At 42.2% G+C, this 25,502-nt stretch overlaps 1 protein-coding gene across 1 annotated transcript in view; it reads left to right on the forward strand.

Moving 5' to 3' along the window:
• Positions 1–25,502, forward strand: part of CPNE4 (copine 4) — a gene marked incomplete at its 3' end in the record, with an annotated part of 612,853 nt that overhangs the window by 381,629 nt on the left and 205,722 nt on the right. The window contains exon 3 of the mRNA XM_081235787.1: positions 16,548–16,727. Coding sequence (XP_081091913.1) covers positions 16,548–16,727 — 180 coding nt within the window. The remainder of the gene's footprint in view (positions 1–16,547; positions 16,728–25,502) is intronic.

A 25,502-nucleotide genomic window follows, 5' to 3' on the forward strand; every position in this document is an offset into this window, starting at 1 on the left:
TCCCTTTTCACCCTCACCAGCATTTGTTGTTTGTAGATTTTCTGATGATGCTCATTCTAACCAGTGTGAGGTGATACCTCATTGTATTTTTGATTTGCATTTCTCTAATTATTAGTGATGTTGAGCAGCTTTTCATGTGCCTGTTGGCCACCTGTATGTCTTCTTTGGAGAAATGTCTATTTAGATCTTCTGCCCATTTTTTGATTTTTTTTAATATTGAGCTGCATGAGCTGTTTATATATTGTGGAGATTAATCCTTTGTCCATTGATTCTTTTGCAAATATTTTGTCCCATTCTGAGGGTTGTCTTTTCATCTTTATAGTTTCCTTTGCTGTGCAAAAGCTTTTAAGTTTCATTAGGTTCCGTTTGTTCATTTTTGTTTTTATATCCATTACTCTAGGAGGTGGGTCAAAGAAGATCTTGCTGTGCTTTATGTCAAAGAGTTTTCTTCCTATGCTTTCCTCTAATACTTTTATACTGTCCAGTCTTACATTTAGGTCTTTAATCCATTTTAAGTTTATTTTTGTGTATGGTGTTAGGGAGTGTTCTAATTTCATTCTTTTACATAGAGCTGTCCAGTTTTCCCAGCACCATTTATTAAAGACACTGTCTTTTCTCCATTGTATATCCTTGCCTCCTTTGTCATAAATTAGTTGACAATAGGTGCTTGGGTTTACCTCTGGGCTTTCTATCCCACTCCATTGATCTATATTTCTGTTTTTGTACCAGTACCATATTTTCTTGATTACTGTAGCTTTGTAGTATAGTCTGAAGTCAGGAAGTATGATTCCTCTATCTCCGTTTTTTCCCCTTAAGATTGCTTTGGCTATTTGGGGTCTATTGTGTTTCCATACAAATTGTGAAATTTTTTGTTCTAGTACTGTAAAAAATGCCATTGGTAATTTGATAGGGATTACATTGAATCTGTAGATTGCTTTGGGTAGAATAGTCATTTTACAATATTGATTCTTCCAAGAACATGGTATATCTCTCCATCTGTTTGTGTCATCTTTGATTTCTTTCATAATTGTCATAGTTTTCTGAGTACAGGTCTTTTACGTCCTTAGGTAGGTTTATTCCTAGGTGTTTAATTCTTTTTATTGCAATGGTGAATGGGATTGTTTCCTTAATTTCTCTTTCTGATCTTTTGTTGTTAGTGTATGGGGATGCAAGAAATTTCTTTGCATTAATTTTGTATCCTGCAACTTTACCAAATTCATTAATTATTAGCTCTAGTAGTTTTCTGGTGGCATCATTAGCATTATCTATGTCATCTGTGAACATTGAGAGTTTTACTTCTTCTTTTGGATTCCTTTTATTTCTTTTTCTTCTCTGATTGCTGTGGCTAGGACTTCCAAAACTATGTTGAATAATAGTGGTGAGAGTGGGCAACCTTGTCTTGTTCCTGATCTTAGAGGAAATGCTTTCAGTTTTTCACCATTGAGAATGATATTTGCTGTGGGTTTGTTGTATATGGCCTTTATTATGTTGAAGTAGGTTCCCTCTATGCCTAGTTTCTGAAGAGTTTTTATCATCAATGAGTGTTGAATTTTGTCAAAAGCTATTTCTGCATCTATTGAGATGATCATATGGTTTTTGTTCTTCAATTTGTTAATAGGGTGTATCACATTGATTGATTTGTGTATATTGAAGAATCCTTGCATCCCTGGAATAAATCCCACTTGATCATGGTGCATGATCCTTTTAATGTGTTGTTGGATTCGGATTGCTAGTATTTTGTTGAGGACTTTTGCATCTATATTCATCAGTGATATTGGTCTGTAATTTTTTTTGTAGTATCTTTGTCTGGTTTTGGTATCAGGGTGATGGTGGTCTCATAGAATTACTTTGGGAGTGTTCCTTCCTCTGCAAATTTTTGGAAGAGTTAGAGAAGGATGAGTGTTAGCTCTTCTCTAAATATTTGATAGAATTCACCTGTGAAGCCATCTGATCCTGGACTTTTGTTTGTTGGAAGATTTTTATCACAGTTTCAATTTCAGTACTTGTGATTGGTCTGTTCATAATTTCTATTTCTTCCTAGTTCAGTCTTGGAAGGTTATACCTTTCTAAGAATTTGTCCATTTCTTCCAGGTTGTCCATTTTACTGGCATAGAGTTGCTTGTAGTCGTCTCTTTGTGTTTCTGCGGTACCTGTTGTAACTTCTCCTTTTTCACTTCTAATTTTATTGATTTCAGTCCTCTCCCTCTTTTTCTTGGTGAGTCTGGCTAACGGTTTATCAATTTTGTTTATCTTCTCAAAGAACCAGCTTTTAGTTTTATTGATCTCTGCTATTATTTTCTTTGTTTCTATTTCATTTATTTCTGCTCTGATCTTTATGATGTCTTTCCTTCTACTAACTTTGGGTTTTGTTTGTTCTTCTTTCTCTATTTCTTTTAGGTGTAAGGTTAAATTGTTTATTTGAGATTGAGATTTTTCTTGTTTCTTGAGGTATGATTGTATTGCTATAAACTTCCCTCTTAGAACTGATTTTGCTGAATCCCATAGCTTTTGGATTGTGGTGTTTTCATTGTCAATTTTCTCTATGTATTTTTTGATTTCCTCTTTCGTTTCTTCAATGATCTCTTGGTTATTTAGTAACATATTGTTTAGCCTCCATGTGTTTGTAATTTTTACGTTTTTTTCCCCTGTAATTGATTTCTAATCTCATAGTATTGTGGTCAGATAAGATGCTTGATATGATTTCAACTTTCTTAAATTTACCATGGCTTGATTTGTGACCCAAGATGTGATCTACCCTGGAGAATGTTCCATGTGCACTTGAGAAGAAAGTGTAATCTTCTGTTTTTGGATGGAATGTCCTATAAATATCAATTAAATCTATCTGGTCTATTGTGTCATTTAAATCTTGTGTTTCCTTATTAATTTTCTGTCTGGATGATCTGCTCATTGGTATAAGTTAGGTGTTAAATTCCCCTACTATTATTGTGTTACTGTCATCTTCCTCTTTTATGGCTGTTAGCATTTGCCTTATGTATTGAGGTGCTCGTATGTTGGGTGCATATATATTTATGATTGTTATATCTTCTTCTTGGATTGATCCCTTGATCATTATGTAGTGCCTTTCCTTGTCTCTTGTAACATTCTTTATTTTGAAGTCTATTTTACCTTATATGTGTATTGCTGCTCCAGCTTTGATTTCCATTTGCATGAAATATATTTTTCCATCCCGTCACTCTCAGTCTGTATGTGTCCCTAGGTCTGAAGTGGGTCTCTTGTAGATAGCATATATATGGTCTTGTTTCTATATCCATTCAGCGAGCCTGTGTCTTTTGGTTGGAGCATTTAATACTTTCACGTTTAAGGTAATTCTTGATATGTATGCTCCTATTACCATTTTCTTAATTGTTTTGGGTTTATTTTTATAGGTCCTCTTGTATTTCCCACTTAGTGAAGTGCCTTTTTCATTTGTTGTAGAGCTGGTTTGATAGTGCTGATTTCTCTTAGCTTTTGCTTGTCTGTAAATCTTTTGACTTCTCAATTGAGTCTGAATGAGATCCTTGCTTGGTAGAGTAATCTTGGTTGTAGGTTCTTCCCTTTCATCACTTTAGATATATTGTGCCACTCCCTTCTGGCTTGTAGAGTTTCTGCTGAGAAATCAGCTGTTAACCTTATGGGAATTCCCTTATATGTTATTTGTCATTATTCCCTTGTTGCTTTTAGTAAATTTTCTTTGTCTTTAATTTTTTTCGATTTGATTAGTCTGTGTCTTGGCATGTTTCTCCTTGGGTTTATCCTGCTTGGAACTCTCTGTGCTTCCTAGACTTGGGTGGCTATTTCCTTTCCCATATTAGGGAAGTTTTCAACTATAATCTCTTCAAATATTTTCTTGGGTCCTTTCTCTCTCTCTTCTCCTCTGGAAGTCCTATAATGTGAATGTTGGTGTGTTTAATGTTGTCCCAGAGGTCTCTTAGGCTGTCTTCATTTCTTTTCATTCTTTTCTCTTTATTCTGCTCTGCGACAGTGAATTCCAGCATTCTGTCTTCCAGGTCACTTATCCGTTCTTCTGCCTCAGTTTTTCTGGTATTGATTCCTTCTAGTGTATTTTTGATTTCCATTATTGTATTCATCTCTGTTTGTTTGTTCTTTAATTTGTCTAGGTGTTTGTTCTTTAATTCTTCTAGGTCTTTGTTAAACATTTCTTGCATCTTCTTGATCTTTGCCTCCATTCTTTTTCCATGGTTCTGGATCATCTTCACTATCATTATTCCAAATTATTTTTCTGGAAGGTTGCCTATCTCCACTTCATTTAATTGTTTTTCTGGGGTTTTATTCTGTTCCTTCATCTAGTACATAGTCCTATGCCTTTTCATTTTGTCTATCTTTCTGTGAATGTGGTTTTTGTTCCACAGGCTGCAGGATTGTAGTTCTTCTTGCTTCTGTTTTCTGTCCTCTGGTGGATGAGGCTATCTAAGAGGCTTGTGTAAGCTTCCTGATGGGAGGAACTGGTAGTGGGTAGAGCTGGGTGTTCCTCTGGTGGGCAGAGCTCAGTTAAACTTTAATCTGCTTGTCTGCTGATGGGTGTGGCTGGGTTCCCTCCCTGTTGGTTGTTTGGCCTGAGGCAACCCAACACTGGAGGCTACAGGCTCTTTGGTGGGGCTAATGGTGGACTTCTGGAGGGCTCATGCCAAGGAGTACTTCCCAGAACTTCTGCTGCTAGTGTCCTTGCCCCTGCAGTGAACCACAGCCACCCCTTCCTTTGCAGGACACCCTCCAACACTAGCTGGTATGTCTGGTTCAGTCTCCTATGGGGTTACTGCTCCTTTCCCCTGAGTCCTGTGCACACTACTTTGTGTGTGCCCTCCAAGAGTGGTGTCTCTGTTTCCCCCAGTCCTGTCGAATTCCTGCAATCAAATCCTGATAGCCTGCAAAGTCTGATTCTTTAGGAATTCCTCCTCCCGTTGCCAGACCCCCTGGTTGTGAAGACTGACATGGGGCTCAGAACCTTCACTCCAGTGGGTGGTCTTCTGTGGTATATGTGTTCTCCAGTTTGTGAGTCACCCACGCAGCCTTTATGGTATTTGATTTTATTGTGTTTGTGCCCATCCTACTCTCTCATTGCAGCTTCTCTGTTGTCTTTGAATGTGTGGCATCTTTTTTTGGTGAGTTCCAGTGTCTTCCTGTCGATGATTATTCAGCAGTTAGTTGTGCTTCCAGTGCTCTCACAAGAGGGAGTGAAATTGTCAAGGCTCTCCAGTCTTGGACTACCTTTTCCGAGGACTCTACAACTGTGACAGAGAGATGAGGTGGTGGGACCATCCTGTTAATAACCAGAATCTGAGTGAAGTGCAAACTGCTTTACACTTGTGTGGGATTAGCCTCCAAGCTCCCTCATGAGGAGGATCTGACAGGAGCTACAACTCGGAGTGACCTGTCATTCAGTCCCTTCCCACCCCCACCTTGGCAGGCTCTGACTTCCTTCAGCAGATAGGCATGAGTTTTGTCAGGCAGTTTCTGATCATTTGATGTTCATGTGCCAGCTTACAGCTGGAGTCTGGTAGAAGGAAGTTGATTTAGTATTGAAAACACCGTTTATGTTTTAGACTCTTCTTATGTCCTCTCTGCTTAGAGCATCCATATTTCTCCTGATCTATCCCAAAAGGGAACGAGCTAACTGGAAGAAATTTGAAGAGAAAAATATAAAGGAGGGGTGAAAGAAGGTGTGAAGACAGGGAGAGGCATGCTGGACCCTCACAGTCACATCAAAAAGCCTTTTCAGGATCTGTCACCCAGCTGAAGACGTTAAAGATTGTTTCCTGTCAAAGAACATTTGGAGTCTTGAGTGTTGAGAAGGGCTCTGCTTGAAACCATTATATTCAGAAGGTACCTGAAGAGATGTGTCCTCTTCAAGAGAGATGGTCATGTCCCAGGAAAGAGCTTTAAGGGCAATCCCAAGTGGCCCCATCACTACAGCTGAGTGACCTTGGGCACATTAACCCCCTTGACCCTATGTTTTCTCATGTATAAAATAGTGATAATGGGATGGTTTGTTGGGATGATTGAGTGGGACAGTACATGTGAAGTGGTTAGAACAATGCCTGGGGCATTTTAAGTGTTCAATAAATGTTCCTTATGATCTATTACTGAACATGGTTGATGAATAGAGGCTAAGAGGAAGTTACCACATGAATAATATATGGATCACCAGTTTTCAGACGCTTAAAAGACCATATAATTCATTCATCAGGAGCCACCAGACTGGACACAATTTTGCCTGCCCTTGGGATTCTGAAGTCTCTTCCTGAAGAAATGTTAATGACACACGTAATGATGTGTGGGCAAAATTCAAGGGATCAGCAAGGGATGATGAGATGCTCTGGGAGTAGCAACAGTGGGAAGGTACCACTGGACTTGATGGAAAGGTAGAGATGGCAGTGTTACTGGAGCCCAGTGAGAGCTGGAGGCTTGCAGGAAGGGTTACTAGGAGGGGACTGTGGGGGTGAGGGGACATAGTCACTACCTAAAACTGCAGCATGGGGCAGGAAGGGGGCAAGCAAAACATACTGAGCTCTCTTTCTTCCCACTTTCTGATCTCCTACTGATGCCTCCTATTGGCTGAAGAGGCAAGTTGGCAAAGAAACCCTAATAAAGCAATTCATGCAGCCAGTCTCCTGGGGAACAGAGCAGAACAGAAAGATCTGCAGATGCAAAAGAGACTAATCACCACATTCACTAACTCTCATTTCACATATTGGGAATGTGGCAGTTAATGGAGTGCTCGGTTGGATAATCCATCAAGTAAATCAGCTCACAACTTCGTTATTTCCTTTAGTCTTCCTATCCTGTAACAAGATGAGCAGCAGTCAAAATGGCAGCTACCAAGGAAGAAGAAACTTTCCAACACACAGTCTGACCAGGAGGTGGGGGTGCTCAGAGTAGATCACATGGTCCTTCTGGTCGCCATGCACCTTGGGGCTGAGCCATAGCAGCTGGTAATATAATATTATTGGTCCTCAAACTGAACTGTGCATTCATTAAGATTTCTAAACCACATAGTTTAAAAATCTTAGTCTGTTAAGGCTGCTATAACAAAATACTATAGACTGGGTGGTTTATAAACAGAAGAAATGTATTCCTCACAGTTCTGGAGGCTGGAAGTCCAAGATCAAGGCATCAGCAGATTCAATGTCTGGTGAGAGCCTGCTTCCTGGTTAATAAACACTTAGCCGTCTTCTTGCTGTGTCCTCACATGGCAGAAGGGGCAAGAGGGCTCTCTGGGGTCTCTTTTATAAGGGCACTAATCTCATTCATGAGCACTCGACCCTCATGACTTAATCACCTTCCCAAAGCCCCACCTCCTAATACCATCACACTGGGGCTTAGGTTTCAACATAAGAATTCTGGACCATGGGAACTAAGCCACACATGGACAGTCATGTTGGGGAAGAGGAACACCTGAGGAGGATGCAGAGGTGCATACTTGAGACCCATGCCAACAGGGGCTGAGGAGGGCAACAAAGGAAGAAGACCCAGGACCCATCCCTGTGGCCCTTGAGAACTCTGAAGGTACCTCTAGGTGGTGCTCATTTCATACACTTCTGAGCCCCACTCTTGGGCAAGGTGATGTGGCTCTGCTGTTGACTCTGAACAGCACAAGCCCGGGATGAGTCCAGTGGTTAAAGGACTGTCTCACTCCAGGTCCTCCAGCAGGTTAATCCCCAGGGCTCCGTAAACAGAACCCAGCTCTCACAAGAGGCCCTGTTCCTTGACAGCCAGTTGAAGTGTATAGCAGAAAGATAAGGCGGGGGGGTGGGGGGTGGTCAATGGATTGACTTTTGTAACCCTGGATCACTCGTTCAATTTAGTCTATAGAGCATTTGAAGATTTTTCTATGGGGTGGGTGAGGAGTGCCTTTTGAGAGATGAATCTGGATGTTTCTTGAGAGAGGTAGAATGATGTGTAGTTTACTAGGACTGCCGTAAGAAACTACCACAGACTGGTGGATTAGATGACAGAAATTTATTGTCTCACAGTTCTGGAGGCTAGAAGTCCAAGATCAAGGTGTTGCCAGGTTTTGCTCCTTCTGAGGGCACTAGGGAGAATCTGTTCCACACCTCTCTTCTGGCTTCTGGTGGTTTTCTCGTCATCTTTGGTGTCTCATGGGTTGTAAGTGCATCACCCCAATCTCTTCCTTCATGTCCAAATGGCATCTCCCTGGGTGCATGTCTGTGTCCAATATCCCCTATTTCCAGGACACTGGTCATATCAGATCAGGGATCCACCTCACTCTAGTATGACTTCATCCTTACTTCTAACTTCTGTAACAGCTGTATCTCCAAATAATATCACATTCTGATATACTCAACATATGAACTTTGAGGGACATAATTCAACCCATAATAAATCATAAAGTAGAAAGAGCATATATTTTGAAATTGGAGAGACTGAGTTTGATCCTTTCTTTTGCCACTGCTTTTCTGATGCAGTTTTATTTTATCATCTGCAAAATAAGGATGGTATATTTAATAGACTTATTAGTAAAATATAAGTCATTGGTAAATTGAAGTACTATTTTATGTATCACCAGTTAACAAAAATATACTTTCAGTTAAACAATGGCATGTCATCGATTATAACATGCATCCCAATTTTTAAAATGTTACATTGTGAAAGAAAGTTTGTTTTAAAGTTAATGAAGATAAGGACTGAAAATAACATGTAAAATACCTTCTACAGGAATGTAAGAAGGTGAATGATAAAGGTACATCATTTTTCCTCTCACCCCTTTCCAGGAGAAATTTAAATAATTTACTAGGCAAGGGTAAAAATTCCTAAGGAGGTGAGTTCTGTGAAGTGTGTTATTCATAACACAACTATTATGATTGCTTCAAGTAGGGATGTCTTTTGGAGTTTCTCTCTTAAGGCTCCCACTCTTTATTCATATCTTGGCTAGTAAGTCCACTCATATGCATGGTCTAAGACCCAAAGACCCTTGGAGAAGTTTCTCTCTTTTTTAGCTGGGATTGAATGTGGATTAGACAAATAGGAGACACCACTAGCTTTGAAGAGTGTTCAGTTCTGTGTTGATTAGGACTAACCTCCACATTGTAGGATATTTAGCATCTAGGGATGTCACCTCATTGTTGTGACAAACCCAGACACCCCTACACATTTCCACATATCCCCTGGGAAAGTGAGTATTGCCCCCATTGAGGACCACATGTGTCCAGGTGAGAGATCAGCTTCAGCCCAGGATGTTATGATAAGAGAAGGAGAAGCAAAGGTTGCTGAATACTCAGGCATATTTTCACTCTTAGGACCTGGTGAGCAGGAACCGACTGTGAGTCACACTAGTCAGGCAGCCAGAAATGATGCAAGCATGAAGACATAGCACAAAAATGGCATCAGGAAACTCAGGTTCCCACAGGTCACTTCTTTTTACATAACCAGCAAAATGTTACAGTGTTAGTCCTATTCAAGTAGAGAATCCACTTACTATGAAAATAAAAGCCATATTTCACTAGCACCAACCTCTCTACCCCTGTTGAGTGATTTTAAGACCAGCAACTTGTTTGTTGCAGCTGTAGGGCAAACCTGCCAACCCCATGGCCAGGCACTTGAAATCAGCAGTCACAAGCAGCTGAAATTGAATAATGCTAATTCTGGTGATTCAGTGACTTATTATGTAAATTTTATGTGGTTTAATATGTCCCTTTGGAAGTTACATGGTTTGAAAAATTGTCTGTAATCAATCCTTTATTTTTCATCATAACATTATCCATTATTTATTCAGAGAAAATTAGTTTCTCCTCACCCTCACTAAATAAATATTGAGGAAATATTTAAAGAATATCAGTTTGAAATAATATCTAATTATACACCCACCCTGGGGGCCTTCACGTCTCTCTCTGGCACATGATGTCACTCTTCGCCAGCCCTGTTATCCTTGGGATAGGGGCCTGTACTTCTCTAGGAAACCTTAGACCATTCAGTGACTGACATCAGTTTTGGCTCCTGACTTTACCTTCTCCCCACTTCTCCATCACATTGTTTAGCGCTCACCTCCCAATCACCTCACCTCCTTTGCCTATGTCAGTCCCAGCCCTTGGGAGCCTCTGGGAACAGGTGGCCATTCTGTGCATAGTCTTGAACTCTTTTTGATGACACACTGACCTTGTCCCCTGCACAGTTCAATCTCCGTGGGCAGTGTTCAAGGCCCCCATTGTATCTCCGGTATGCCCAGTGGACAAACCAGATCTCCAGAGACACAACTACAGCCACAACTACTGACTTTCCCCAACAGTTCCATATCTTATGCCTGTTGTCTGGTTTGTGCATTACTTTGAGCAAACCAGATCTCCAGAGACACAACTACAGACACAACTACTGACTTTCCCCAACAGTTCCATATCTTATGCCTGTTGTCTGGTTTGTGCATTACTTTGAGCAAGAGGATTTAAGTGAAAAAGCTTCAAATTTGCATGACTATATAACATAAAGATGAAAAATCCTACCTCTTGCAAGCTGTATGATATTGGGAAAGTTATAGGGTCTCTCTACCTCCCAGTAAAGGGAATAATAACAGTACTTACCTCACAGTGTTGTCATAAGGATGAAAAGAGAGTGCCTGTCAGATTTGCCCATACACTTCACCAAAGGAGACAGGTGACAAATAAGCACATAAAAAGATGCTCTACATCATTAGTTATTAGGAAAACACAAATTAAAACCACAATGAGATACCACTACACACCTATTAGAATTTTAAAAGTTAAACATATACCTGTTTCACTCCTGGAGAGAAGAAATATATGTCCATACAAATGCTTGTACATGAATATTCATGGCAGCTTTATGTGTAACAGCCAAACTGGAAACAGTCCATCGATGAAATATTACTCAGAAATAAAAAAGATAAGCTGTTAATGCACAAACAATGAATAAATCTCAAAATAATTACACTGAATGAAAGAATAAAGACAAAAAGACTACATAGTGTGTACAATTAATTTATATGTCATTATAGAGGATACAAACTGATTATGGTGACAGAGAACAGGCCAGTAGCTGCTTGGGAACAAGGGCAGGAAGGGGTGAGAGGAAGAATTAAAAGGGGGCATAAGGAAACCGTAGGCGGTAATGTGTGCCTTTACTTGACTGTGGGGATGGTTTCACAAGTCTATACACATACCAAAACTTACTGAATGGTACATTTTAAATAGATGTGGTTTATTTTATGTAAATTATACTTCAATAATGCATTTTTAAAAGTGAGTGCCTGTGACACACCAGGCCTTCCATAAGCATTAACTATTATAAACTTTACTGTTCTACTGAAAAATGTTTTAGGTGAAATTCTTTAAAAGAGCATCTCATCCAAAGCAATATTCAATGATTGATTCTATCATCATCATATCATAACCCAGATGCATTTTTTCCTTCTGTCTAGGGGTGCTCATGAAGAAATATGAATTAAGAAAAATAGTCCAGACTTTGAGGTCAAAAAGCCTGAGCTCACTGCCCACTCTGTCATCCAGTACTTTGTACTGACATCTGACCTTGATTTTACTCATATATAAAATAGTATAAAGCTACACCACATGATTGCTATAAGAACCAAATAAAAAAATGTGTGTGAGTATGTTCTGTAAACCATAAGCAACACTGGGGTATCAGTCATTACAACTGCAGAGGAGAGAAGTGTTGACAGTTTTGCAGACTGGGTAACAGAAAGAAAGCAAGATTTTTTAAAACCTTGACAAAAAAAAAAAAAAAAACCTCACACAAGAGCAAGAGCTAGACCCTCCATCTCTTCAGTTCCTTTACTCTGATATTCCCACATTCAAATTGCCTAGAACACCTTTAAAAATACAGATTTTGGGGATTCCCTTACTCCTATTGAATCAGGACCTGGAGTATAGGGATCAGGAATATCAGTGTTAAGGAAAGCTGCCCCATTGATTCTTTTTTATTATTATTAATTTTTATTGGAGTATGGTTGCTTTACAATGTTGTGTTAGCCTCCACTGCACAACAAAATGAATCAGCCATACACATACAGATAATCCCCTCTCTTTTAGACTTCCCTCCCATTTAGGTTACCCCAATGCATTAAATAGAGTACCCTGTGCTCTACAGTATGTTCCCATCAGTTGTCTATTTTATACATAGTATCAATAATGTATACGTGTCAGTGGAATATTACTGAGCCATAAAAAGAAATGAAATTGAGTTATTTGTAGTGAGGTGGATGGACCTACAGTCTGTCATACAGAGTGAAGTCAGTCAGAAAGAGAAAAACAAATACCGTATGCTAACACATACATATATATGGAATCTAAAAAAAAAAAAAAAGGTTCTGAAGAACCTAGGGGCAGGACAGGAATAAAGACGCAGACGTAGAGAATGGGCTTGAGGACATAGGGAGAGGGAAGGGTAAGCTGGGACGAAGTGAGAGAGTGGCATGGACTTATATATACTACCAAATGTAAAATAGATAGCTAGTGAGAAGCAGCCGCATAGCACAGGGAGATCAGCTCGGTGCTTTGTGACCACCTAGAGGGGTGGCATAGGGAGGGTGGGAGCGAGGGAGACGCAAGAGGGAAGAGATATGGGAACATATGTGTATGTACAACTGATTCACTTTGTTATAAAGCAGAAACTAACACACCATTGTAAAGCAATTATACTCCAATAAAGATGTTTTTAAAAAATGCAAAAAAAAAAGAATTAAAAAAATGGCTACACAAAGAAAGAAAGAAAGAAAGAATGTACATGTGTCAATCCTAGTCTCCCAATTCTTCACACCCCACCCCTTTCTGCCTTGGTATCCATACATTTGCTGTCTACATCTGTGTCTCTATTTCTGCTTTGCAAATAAGATCACCTATACCATTTTCTAGATTCCACATATATGCGTTATTAAACTATATTTGATTTTCTGTTTCTGACTTACTTCACTCTGTATGACACTCTCTAGGTCCATCCATGTCTCTACAAATGACCCAATTTCATTCCTTTTTATGGCTGTGAGCCAACAATCCCACTACTGAACATATACCCAGAGAAAACCATAATTCAAAAAAACACATGCACCCCAATCTTCATAATAGCACTATTTACAGTAGCCAAGTCATGGAAGCAACCTAAATGCCCATCAACAGATGAATGGATAAAGAAGATGTGGTACATATATACAGTGGAATATTACTGTTGCCCATGATTCTGATGCAACCAGCAGCACCAGTCAATGGCTGGTCCTTTGGAAACAACTGCCTTGACCTTGACACCTTTCAGTGAGAAACACCAGCCATCCTAGGCTCTATTGCTCAGGTTAAACCTGTCTTCAGTCTCCAGAAAAGAATGCATCTTCCATACTGACTGGGAATGCAGAATGTTTTGAAACATCTGTGAGTGTTATGAGCATTTCCCCATCACCATTCTCCTCCTAGTCCTGAGCATCCATACTCAAGGGTCTCAATGGCCCTGAGATTATCCTTGGAATTATCTATCTTGGTAATGCAAATGTTTGTTACTTAACTTCTTTCCAAGCCAATCCTCTCCCTCACAAAACCAAGTCATTCAATTTTGCCTTGGATGGTCCACCTGAGGTGTGGTGTGATGTCTATGTGGGATGAGCATTTGAAAATCAAGAAGTGAGAAGAAAATCAGCAGGATTGATGCACATCAGCTATTTGCGCCTTTAGGGTGGTTAAAGCAGAGAAACAAAGGCTAGGGTTTCCATCTTCTGTCTCTTATCATCTAAACCTGGCTAGGACTCTGTTCTTCTAGCCCTGAGGAAAGAACCTTTTCTGTGTCTTGAGAATCCACCTATAAGTTACTTCTTGGGGATTACTTCAAAATCTTCTACCAAAAGGCACCACATGAATATCATTAAATCTCTTATCATATGGCTCATGATGTTATGAATTTGGACCAAGTGTTGCAAAAATGCCTCTAGACATCAGGCGGGGGAATTCATTGAGGGTGAAGAGCTTGGAGAATGGAGAATGAATGCCCATCTGAATGGTGCAGCCCCCAATGGTTGCCATGTATGAATGTAGCCCCAGGTTGCCAGATAATCTGATTTTTTTCCAAAGGGAGGGAAATAGAAATAGTGCCTCTTTTCCGTTGGCAAATTAAGAGAACACTACATTTAAGTAGGACGAATAAAACACCTCTTGGTCAGTGTGAACTGCAGACTACCAGTTTGTGACCTCTGATTTTTACTATTACTCAAAACCTCTTAATAAACTGAAAAAAACTATGCCAATACAGTAAATCCTTGTACCCACACAGTTAACCAATAACATATGCAATCCTGCCCCCCCCAAGAATGAACATTTTAAAGGATATAAAATTCAGCTCAAATAGAAGCTGAGTCTTCACTGGAAGAGTCAAATAACCATTGGTCTGTACAGTAGCTTGTTGTCAACTGCTAATCAGCAGTGGGTTGGGGTTTGGTTTTTCTGTCTCTTGCACAGGGACATAAAAGTACCATACTCTCCTCCTCACAACCTGGATCATTCATCCCACCAGGAATAGCAGATGGAGTTCCTTACAGGGTAACCTTCTCTCACACAGGGCCCTGCATAGGAAGGGACAGGGACAGGGACCAAGCCCTGAGCTCAAGAGTGTATCCAATTTTCTTTGCTGGATAACATGTACACACATGATATGGTCAAAAATGGTTTCCCTCATTTTACTGAGAAATTTTCCTTGTACTCTAATGAAAGTGGGGAGATGTTTTTCACAGTTTGTGCTAATGAATGACTCTTGGGAAGTATCCAATAAACTGTCGACTGAAAAAAATTGCACAGCCTAAAAGTTGAGAATTATGTTTTATTCAGAGGACATTCTGAGCACTTCAAGCCTGGGAGATAGCATCTCAAATAACCCTGAGAGACTGCTCCCAAGAAGCAAGGTGGGGAGCCAGGATATATAGGAGTTTGGGCAACAAAGACCAGGTAGTGGGAACATCAAATGATTACTCTTAATTAAAGAAAACCATATATCTCAAGTTAATGAAATTTAGCGCTTTTCTATGTATGGGAAGATGCAAGAGTCTGGGCTCACTGAAATCATTCCTTTGATATGCACCTCAGCTACCTGGGGCCAGTATCCTGCTTCTCTCCATCCTGAGTCCCCTCAGGGTGCCCCGTGGGGGTGGCTGCAGTGGCTGAGGGCTTGACAGCCGGCAGTCCATTTGTCTCCATCCTGAGTTCCCTCAGGGCTCACCATCAGGGTGGCTATAATGTGATGGCTTGGTGACTGCAGCATCCTTTGTTTACTGATATGGCAGGCAATATTTTTCATTCACAAAATGATGTATCTATCTGGAACCTGACAGTTCATGTATGCTCCAATTGACTTATAAAATATGAGTGATGGATATCTCCCATTGAGAGATACTGTAGGACCTTGGGTTATCTGTAACTTGGTCCTCTAAGGCTTCACAGAATATAAATGGTGTTGAGTATTCTTACTTGAGACAGACGTGGAAGAGAAGAACTTTAGTGGTGGGGGTACGAGCAGAAAGCAGATGGCATACACAAAGTTTCACTCAAAGAGCTAAATTCTTCACAGAGGGACTCTTTGCATGTGCCTGGGCAGGCGTAAGGGAGCTGACAAAGAACGGCGTGGCAGCAGCAGAAAGCCATTACCATCCCTCTGTCTGAGGGTCAGGACTGTGTCACCAGATCCTGGCGGCATCTCCCTCTTGGATGGGAGTCCCTAGCAGACTTGTGTGTGTAGAGGGGCGGAGACACTGCCCATGTCCTTCTGATCTCCTGCCAAGTCTCCCCTCTGGCTGCCTCTGCCCAGAACCCAGAGGTCAAGGGGGCCCAGGAAAGTCAGTCCATAAAAGTCAGCCTCCAGGGGCACAGAGTGTGGCAGAAAGTGAGAGAGAAATGGAGAGTTATTACCACAGAAGGCCTGGGAAATCTTCGCTCCTGGAACATTAGAGCACAAAGGGACTTTTCATCCTCTAATCCTCTAACCCTCACTGGTTGATGAGGAAACTGAGGCCCTGGGGACTGAAATGACTGAGTCAACATGTGTAAACCCAACAAAAGGCACACTTGAGACCACAGGCAGTTATCTTCATATCCCTTCTCATGCCTTTCCCCTTCAATATGCTGGGATTCATGAACTATGACACTCATACTAGAGTAGGGTTGGCTAAAATGGGGCTTCTACATGGTCATTTGCCCTGACTGTGCCCCTCAGACTTCAGGAATTGAATACAGATTTATTTTCTCCTGAACCCAAATGTGCCCTCAGACTCTTTCTCATCCTGAGGCTCCAGGCAGCCCCTAATAATCAATCCATCTTGTTGCCCTGTTACTTAACAATACAAGGTGCTCTAAACCCTTAAATACAAAGCTCAGATTATTCTGATTTTCCTCCTTGAAACATGGCTTATTCTCTGAAGATGCATCCTTGAAGACATCCAAACTGCTCACCCTGTTGGCTTGGTGGAGGGCGTTGACAGTTTGGAAGGAGACAGAGCACCGTAAGATGAATCCTTGTGAAGGATAATGATACGAAGCTCTGATCACTGATGGGTTTCCTCTTTCTTTCTCCTGCAGGTTGACAGAACAGAGGTGATTCGCACCTGCATCAACCCAGTGTATTCAAAACTGTTTACCGTGGACTTTTATTTTGAGGAGGTGCAGCGCCTGCGGTTTGAGGTCCATGACATCAGCAGCAACCATGATGAGCTGAAGGAGGCTGACTTCTTGGGTGGTATGGAGTGCACACTTGGCCAGGTGAGCCATGGTGCCCTTCCTCCCTTTTTGCCTTCTGAGGGCCTTTCTCCCTCCTTTTGTCCTCTCTCCTCTCATTCAACCCTTGCTTTCTTTCTGCTGTTGATTTTATTTTCTTTAACATGCAGCATTTCGTGATGTTCCATGCACTGCCGTGTCCATTATTTTCAACATTATATTTACATCTGGATGATGCTGCAAATATATCATGTTACTTATCTTGTAAAGTTAATCATTTTTGCTTTCTGAATACCTTCATTCTGTCAGTCATTTATTTAACAACTATTTATGGAGCACCTGCTCTGCTCCGGTTGAGTGTCTGCTATAGCCTTATCCTGATACATCATAACCGTCCATCTCCCAACTCAACTATGGGAACAGCCACACAGGGAGTATCCCTGAGTCACGTGTATTCCAAGCCTCTGGTGCCAAAAATAGCCCAAGAGAGGGCTAAATAGATATTTGGTGAAAGAATAAATAAATGCTTTACTTAATCCTCACAACAATGATGGTAAATAAACATCATTATGATATCCATTTGTCAGTGAGAAACGAAGACTTAGAGAGGTAAGCGACTTGCCTGAGGTCCTGCACTAACGAGGGCAGAGTTACAACCAGGTGAGCCTCACTCCACACCCCATCATCTTGCCTTTATTACACCTTTCCTTTTTCCCTTCCCTTACTGCTGTACCCAGAACTTGAGTAGGTGCTGAGGAGAAATCTAAATGAAGAAATAGTCCCTGTGCCCAAGACTAATTGGAGAAGGCACAGTATATGCCCCTCAGATAGAGCCAGTCATGATGCCCTCTAAGCCATCATGAGACAACATATCCTGGGCTCTGTACATAGGGTTGTGGGCCTGCAGGGAAGGAAGAGCCTTCTGCTGGGGAGAATCAGAGAAAGCATTGTGGAGCCAAACTTTGAAAAAATATGGTCAAGGGATTGAAGGAGAAGGAGGAGGGAAGTCTTTCAGGCAAAAAAGCAACATGAAGCATAGAGGTCAGAGTAACCATGCAGGGCTAAGGGGCGGGAGGACCAGCCAGTCTTAATCAGGGTCAGATGCTGATTTACTAGGAAACCAGTGCAGCTTAAAATTCAGAGCCCCTCACTTGTGTGGACACTTCCAAAGCTCTGTGTCACATTTTTATTTGTAGTTTTGTACTTTTTTCACAAAGAAGGATTCCAAATTATATAAACCTCACAAAACCTGAATTAATCCCACGCAGAGGTAAGGGTCTTGTTTAGGGATTAGTAAGAAAGAGTCTGCCTGGCAGAGAGATGGCAAGGATGCATGTTTGTTTGCTGTTTTCACCCTGCCTCATGCCACTTGTCACTAAAGGAAATTTCTCCCATGTGAGCACTGACAAAATAGACGAGCCCTCAGTTACCCTTTTCCGGCAAATATAGTGATTGGTTTCATAAGATTGTTCCTTGCTCCTTCAGTAAAAGCCAAAAGGCTACTGCGGAAGTAGAGCTGAGGGGAGGCAGACAGAGAACCTGGGATGTTCTCCCTCATATATTATATGATGGTCATTATATGTCTCTCTCATGGCTTTTGGAAAGAGTCAAGAGCAGATAGTTCTAGAGTCTTGCCAGGTACAGTGTCCTATAAGTAAGCATTGAATGAATGAATGAATGAATGAAAGGGTAGTGGATTTGCGATGGAATTCTGCAATGTATAAATAAAATTAAAAGGTGACTAAAATGGCAGTTTTATAGATATAAAGGAACCATTCTAAGATTCTCCCTTAGACAATGGGCATCCGTTCTATGTATAAAAGTTATATTCTGTCCCAAGAAATAAATGTAGATCCATTAAGAGTCATGTAAATAAAATATCTTTTATCTAAAGCTTTCATAATTTTTTTCTGTGTGAATGACCCTCAAACTTTCATAATGTTCATCTTCCCATATTCAGCCAGTCCTTGACCCTCTACTTTGTGCCAGGCAGTGTGCCAGGAGCCAATGATAGAGTGGGAGGCCAGAAGCATTGTCCTTGCCCTCAAGCAGCTCACAATCTAGTTTGGGATAAAGATGTAAAAAAAATAATTAAACAAACAACTAATTAAATCACAACCATTCTTAAGGAGAAATACAGAAGAGGAGCGCAAACAATGAGAGGATGGCCTCAGGTGGACAAGGGCTCAAACAAGGCTTCCAGAGGGAAGTGACATTTCCACTGAAACTGGAAGGGAGCGTGAGCATGAGCAGGGAGAGGAAACACATTCTGAGCAGATGGGAATGCTGTGTACAGAGTCTCTGGATTCAGGAAGGAGTTTGGCATATGGTATCTTCATTTGGACTTCCCAAGAAGCCGACTCTGAGATAGGAAGTCAAAGGAGGTGTAGGAAGCACCATGTGGAGTGGAGAAGTGAGGCAGGAACAGGAGGGCAGCCTGGGAGGGTGTGTTGTCCAGCCAGCTACTGGACATGGGTAGCTGGAATGTAACTGGGCTACGACATTCTGGAGGCCAGTGCAGAGCAAACACCACAGAGTGATCCCACCCTTGGGATGAGGGAACTGGAGCTTTTATACATGTGGGAGTGTATATACTCTCAACAGTCATTGAGGGCTGTTCCCAGCATGGAAATAGTAATCCCCTAGCATTTTTGGCTTATTGCATGGGTGGGAAAGACCAGAAGAAGTTTTCAAGCAAAGAAACACAAGTGCTAGTGGTCAGAAGTCAGTGCTGTGCACTCAGGTCATAGGGCCTGGGGATAAGAGCAGGTCACTGAGAGCATCTGCTATATAGACTCTGGTTGTCCCCCACCCAGTAGCCAATCTCCTCCCTCTTTCAGCTGCCAGACCCTGATCATTTTCAGACCATTTTCCACCATGTGGCCATGTAGAAAATAGCTCTATCCCTAGCTCAAAAAGTGAATCCTGAGGAATCTCCACCAGTCATATGAATCCCATCCCCCTTTGCCAGACATTGGTTTAGGGGTGGGCTTGTGAGCAGTTTTAACCAATAAGACATAAGAAATTTTCTTGGAAAGGTTTCCTAGCCTTAGAAAAAGAGACACACATGAAGATTCCTGGAACCACCGCAGTTGTCTTGCAGGAGACTGTGGATGAGAGCAGCCCTTGGGGAGATCAGAGCCAAGAGATATGGCAGGACAGTCCTGACACCCCATACCTGGAGCCCACCTACCTGTGCACTCCTCATTAGGAGGGAGTAAGGTGTCCTGCTGTCAAAGCCCTTTGGGGTGAGGTTTCCCATTACTCAAGTGTGAAGCATCAGGGTTGATATGGAGTAACGAGGAACTGAGAGATGGCCAGACGGCCTGGAGTGGAGGGAACAGAGAAACTGAGGGGTGCATTGGCATAATCGTCTTAATCTCTCAAGATGAGGAATATGTAGATGTGAGCACTGAGGGTGAATTACCAATAGTCCTTCCTAAGTATATTTTGATGCTTTTGAAAGGGCTTTCAAACTGATCATTTCACCTGGCTTTTTTTTTAATTTATTTTTTGAAGTATAGTTGATTTATAATGTGTTAATTTCTGCTGTACAGCAAAGTGACTCAGTTATACATATATACATTTTTTTCATATTCTTTTCCATTATAGTTTATCACAGGATATTGAATATAGTTCCCTGTGATATACAGTAGGACCTTGTTGTTTATCCATCTCACATATGCTAGTTTGCACCTGTTAATTGCAAACTCCCATTTCACTTGACTTTCCTGATGACACTGGGAGGACAGGTGTCATTATCCACATTTCATAGTAAAAAAAACTGAGAAACAGAAAGATTCAATGCCTTGACAGAGCCAAGACAGAAGTCAAGAGTTCTTGATCTTTAATTCAGAACTCTTTCTTCTGCCATTATTTAGGAAAAGATAATGTGGGGAGGCCCCCTGTTGTGAGAAATTTTTTTGACATTGTGGCTTGGGGGGGTAAAGACATGAGCAGCAAGTCAGCAATGCTTCCCGAGCCACACTACTTCACCCCCGGGTGACTTGCTGGCATTACTGGGTATCCTGCATATACTTAGACAACTACCCTCTCATAGTATAGGCCATGTGACTGCTGCCATTGACCTTTCCCACACTTTGGGGCACCACTCATTGGCTTAAATCAATCAGGATGTCTTAATTTTGTGGCAACAGTGATTGATTCAAGGAAGGTATGTAACTATTCAGGTATAATGAGATGTAAATATATGTTTGCTGGAGCCTTCTGGGAAAGAAAGGTTAGGGCTGTGAGGTGGAAATGGATCCTGCAAGAGAAGAATGTGGAGCTACTGGGGAAAAAGAGAGAAATTGAGTGATGTTCTTTACACTCTAGATAGACTCTTGTCTGAAGCCAGCCTGTCCTGGAAATTTCAGCCAATAACTTCCCTTTGGATTTCCCTGGTGGTCCAGTGGTTAAGAATCTGTCTTGCAATATAGGGGATGCCAGTTTGATCCCTGGTCAGGGAACTAAGATCCCACATGCCTTGGGGCAACTAAGCCTGTGTGCCACAACTACTGAGCCCGCATGCCACAACTAAGACATGACACAGCCAAAAATAAATAAATTAATTAATTTTTATAAATAGCTTCCTTTTGTTGTTTAAACCACTATAGGCTAATTTTTTTTTTTCGTTACACGGGCCTCTCACTTCTGTGGCCTCTCCCGTTGCGGAGCACAGACTCCAGACGTGCAGGCTTAGCGGCCATGGCTCATGGGCCCAGCTGCTCCATGGCATGTGGGATCTTCCCAGACCAGGACATGAACCTGTGTCCCCTGCATCGGCAGACAGACTCTCAACCATTGCGCCACCAGGGAAGCCTTAGGCTAATTCTTTTTGCTACTTGTAACATGAAGTCTAACTGACTGAATCATACTCCATAGAACCCCTTTTCCAGACCATAGAGACTTCTTTAAATTCCAAGCTCCTGTAACCCATCTCCATTTCATTCATGCAGCTACATTGCCTTGAGAAGTTCCTTTTTATCAGTTCATTAAAATAATTTCTCTCTATAGTTAGCGCTTATTTTTATATTTATCTGGTTCCCAGATTACAAGTTTCTGAAACCAGAGGCCACATTCAGCACTTCTTTGTGTCTAAGGCAACGTCATCCTTTATATATCACACATGCTCAAGTCAAATTTATTGATTAGTTAATTTTGAAAATTTCAGATCAGTATGGACTTTTATTTTGACATTATAAGTTTCATTCTTTCATTTATTCGTTTTTTCAACAAGCATTTAGCAAGTGCCCTGGGTACACCAAATACTGTGCTAGGTGCTAGAGGCACAAAGATGAAAAAGAAAGGAGCCCTGCACCAGAAGAGCTTATAATTAGCCAAGAGACACAGACCAGTAAATAAATCATCAAAATGCATATTACTATGTGCTATAATGAGTTGTGTTCCAAGGGCTATGGTGGAAAGACTTGCCTCTGCCTAGAGTTAAGCATTGAGGAGGTCTCATAAGAAAAGTGTCTCACTCTGGACCTGAATCTCAAAGAGTGGATAGGGATTCACAAGCAGAGAAAATAAATGACTCTCCAAGCAAAATGACTGGTACACACCAAGGCACAGCAGCATGAGAACGTTAGAGAACTCCAAGTAACCCAGCATGGAGGGATGGGCAAGTGAGTGGGGAAAGGGATAAATGAGGCTAGGCAGGAGAGGGGGAGCTGACCATGTGGTTTTATGAGCCTTTCACTAAGGTTTGGAGAGCTCGGACTTGATGCACTGAAGGCCCTGAGGGGCTTTAACAAGGGCAGGGCCAAGACTGGATGTGTGTATTAGAAAGATCACTTGGGCATTCCTGTAAATGGTGGATGGGTGAGGACGGATGTGGAGGCAGGGAAACCAGTTAGGAGGTTGTCAAAATAATAGAAAACAGCTGAGGAGAGCAGTGGTGATGAAAGTTGAGAAGAGGAGATGCAGAGGGAAGTTTGTTCAAGAGAACAACCAGCAAGTCTTAGAGACTGGGTGTGAGATGAGAGGTCCACTGGCATCTGGCTTAGGTTACTGGAGGAGTGACTTGGCTGTCTTGAGGGGAATTGGACTGGGGTGTGGGATGGGGAGTAGGATGTAATGCTGATGCCTTAAGCTCAGGATGTCTGGGAAGAGCCCAGAGGAGATTGCCACTTGGTGGCTTGACCACGTGGATCTGACAATGACACAGATTCGGGAGCTGACTCCCTATAGATGGTAGTTGGTAGCAGGAAAGTGATGAGATCTCTCAAAGTGACTGTTTTATTTTTACTTTTGGAAGAAAATTCTTTGAACATGCCACATATGAACAACTCATAAAGGGTATTTTTTAAAAATCGCTGAGTATGTAAGAACATTTCATTTTCTTAGGTGAAAGTGTGAACTTAATGCCTTGAAATCAAAATCCTTTTCTATGTGTAGAGTAACACACAGACAAATGCGGTTGTCATGAGAGCTCTGTGAAGGGGGGCAGACTTCTTCACTCCATAGTTTGACAAGTTGTTACCCTTTGGCGAGGATGGAAGTTTTTCTTGTTTTTTTCAAATTTTTCTCTCTACTATGATCAAGCAAAAAAAATCATTTTTCTTCTTCATTAACTTCAGCAATGAAAGAAGATTCCTTTTCCTTGCACTGTTCAGTTGGGCAGGGGATGGTGGACGTGGGAGCTGTAGGAATGTCATGATCGGGTCCGAGGCGCTGTTTCATGATGCTACACCATGAAGCTGGGTAGATTAGGGTCATATCCCAGCTCAGCTGTGCTCAGGTATATGCCCGGAGGCAAATTCCTGCAGCTACTTAAACCTCAGTCTCTTCATTTGCAAAATGGATATAATAATGCTGGACTCAAGAAATAGTGTGACGGGGGAGGAGCTTCAAGATGGCGGAAGAGTAAGACACGGAGATGACCTTCCTCCCCAGAAATACATCTACATGTGAAACAACTCCTACAGAACACCTACTGAACGCTGGCAGAAGAACTTAGACCTCCCAAAAGGCAAGAAACTCCCCCACGTACCTGGGTAGGGAAAAAAAAAGAAAAAACAGAGACAAAAGAATAGGGACGGGACCTGCACCAGTGGGAGGGAGCCGTGAAGGAGGAGAGGTTTCCACACACTAGGAAGGGCCTTCGTGGGCGGAGACTGTGGGTGCCGGAGGCGGGAAGCTTTGGAGCCACGGAAGAAAGCGCAGCAACGGGGGTGCGGCGGGCAAAGCAGAGAGATTCCGGCACAGATGATCAGAGCCGACCGGCACTCACCAGCCCAAGAGGCTTGTCTGCTCACCTGCCGGGGCGGGCGGGGCTGGGAGCTGAGGCTCGGGCTTCGGTCGGAGCGCAGGGAGAGGACTGGGGTTGGTGGCGTGAACACAGCCTGAAGGGGTTAGTGCACCACAGGTAGCTGGGAGGGAGTCCGGGAAAATGTCTGGAGCTGCCAAAGAGACAAGAGACTTTTTCTTGCCTCTTTGTTTCCTGGTGCGCAAGGAGAGGGGATTAAGAGCGCTGCTTAAAAGGAGCTCCAGAGACGGGCGCGAGCCGTGGCTATCAGCATGGACCCCAGAGATGAGCATGAGAATCTAAGGCTGCAGCTGCAGCCGCCAAGAAGCCTGTGTGCAAGCACAGGTCACTGTTCACACCTCCTCTCCTGGGAGCCTGTGCAGCCGGCCACTGCCAGGGTCCCGTGATCCAGGGACAACTTCCCCGGGAGAACGCATGGCGCCCCTCAGGCTGGTGCAACATCACGCCAGTCTCTGCTGCCACAGGCTCGCCCCGCATCCGTACCCCTCCCTCCCCCGTGGCCTGAGTGAGTCAGAGCCCCCGAATCAGCTGCTCCTTTAACCCTTTCCTGTCTGAGCGGAGAACAGACGACCTCAGGCGACCTATACGCAGAGTGAGTCCAAATCCAAAGCTGAACCCCGGGAGCTGTGTGAAGAAAAAAAAGAAAGGGAAATTTCTCCCAGCAGCCTCCGGAGCAGCGGATTAAATCTCCACAATCAACTTCATGTACCCTGCATCTGTGGAATACCTGAATAGACATAGAATCATCCCAAATTGAGGAGGTGGACTTTGGGAGCAAAAATATGTATTTTTTCCCCTTTTTCTCTTTTTGTGAGTGTGTATGTGTATGCTTCTGTGTGTGATTTTGTCTGTATAGCTTTGCTTTTAACATTTGTCCTAGGGTCCTATCTCTCCATTTTTTGTTTTTTGTTTTTTGTATTACTTAAAAATATTTTTTTCTTAATAATTATCTTTTATTTTAATAACTTTATTTTATTTTACTTTATTTTATTTTATTTTAGCTTCTTTCTCTCTTTCTTTCTTTCTTTCTTTCTTTCATTCTTTCTTTCTTCTTTCTTTCTTTCTTCTTTTCTCCCTTTCATTATGAGCCGTGTGGAAGAGAGTCTCTTGGTGCTTCAGCCAGGCATCAGGATGGTGCCACTGAGGTGGGAGAGCGAAGTTCAGGACACTGGTCCACAAGAGACCTCCCAGCTCCACGTAATATCAAATGGAGAAAATCTCCCAGAGATCTCCATCTCAACGCCAAGACCCAGCTCCACTAAATGACCAGAAAGCTACAGTGCTGGACACCCTATGCCAAACAACTAGCAAGACAGGAACACAACCCCATCCATTAGCACAGAGGCTGCCTAAAATCATAATAAGGCCACAGACACCTCAAAACACACCACCAGACGTGCACCTGCCCACCAGAAAGACAAGATCGAGCCTCATCCACTGACACTAGTCCCCTCCACCAGGAAGCCTACACAACCCACTGAAGCAAACTTAGCCATTGGGGACAGACACCAAAAACAACGGAAACTATGAACTGGCAGCCTGCAAAA

This window comes from Mesoplodon bidens (genome assembly GCF_964165515.1).
Source record: "Mesoplodon bidens genome assembly, chromosome: 5".
Taxonomy (NCBI): Eukaryota; Metazoa; Chordata; class Mammalia; order Artiodactyla; family Ziphiidae; genus Mesoplodon; species Mesoplodon bidens.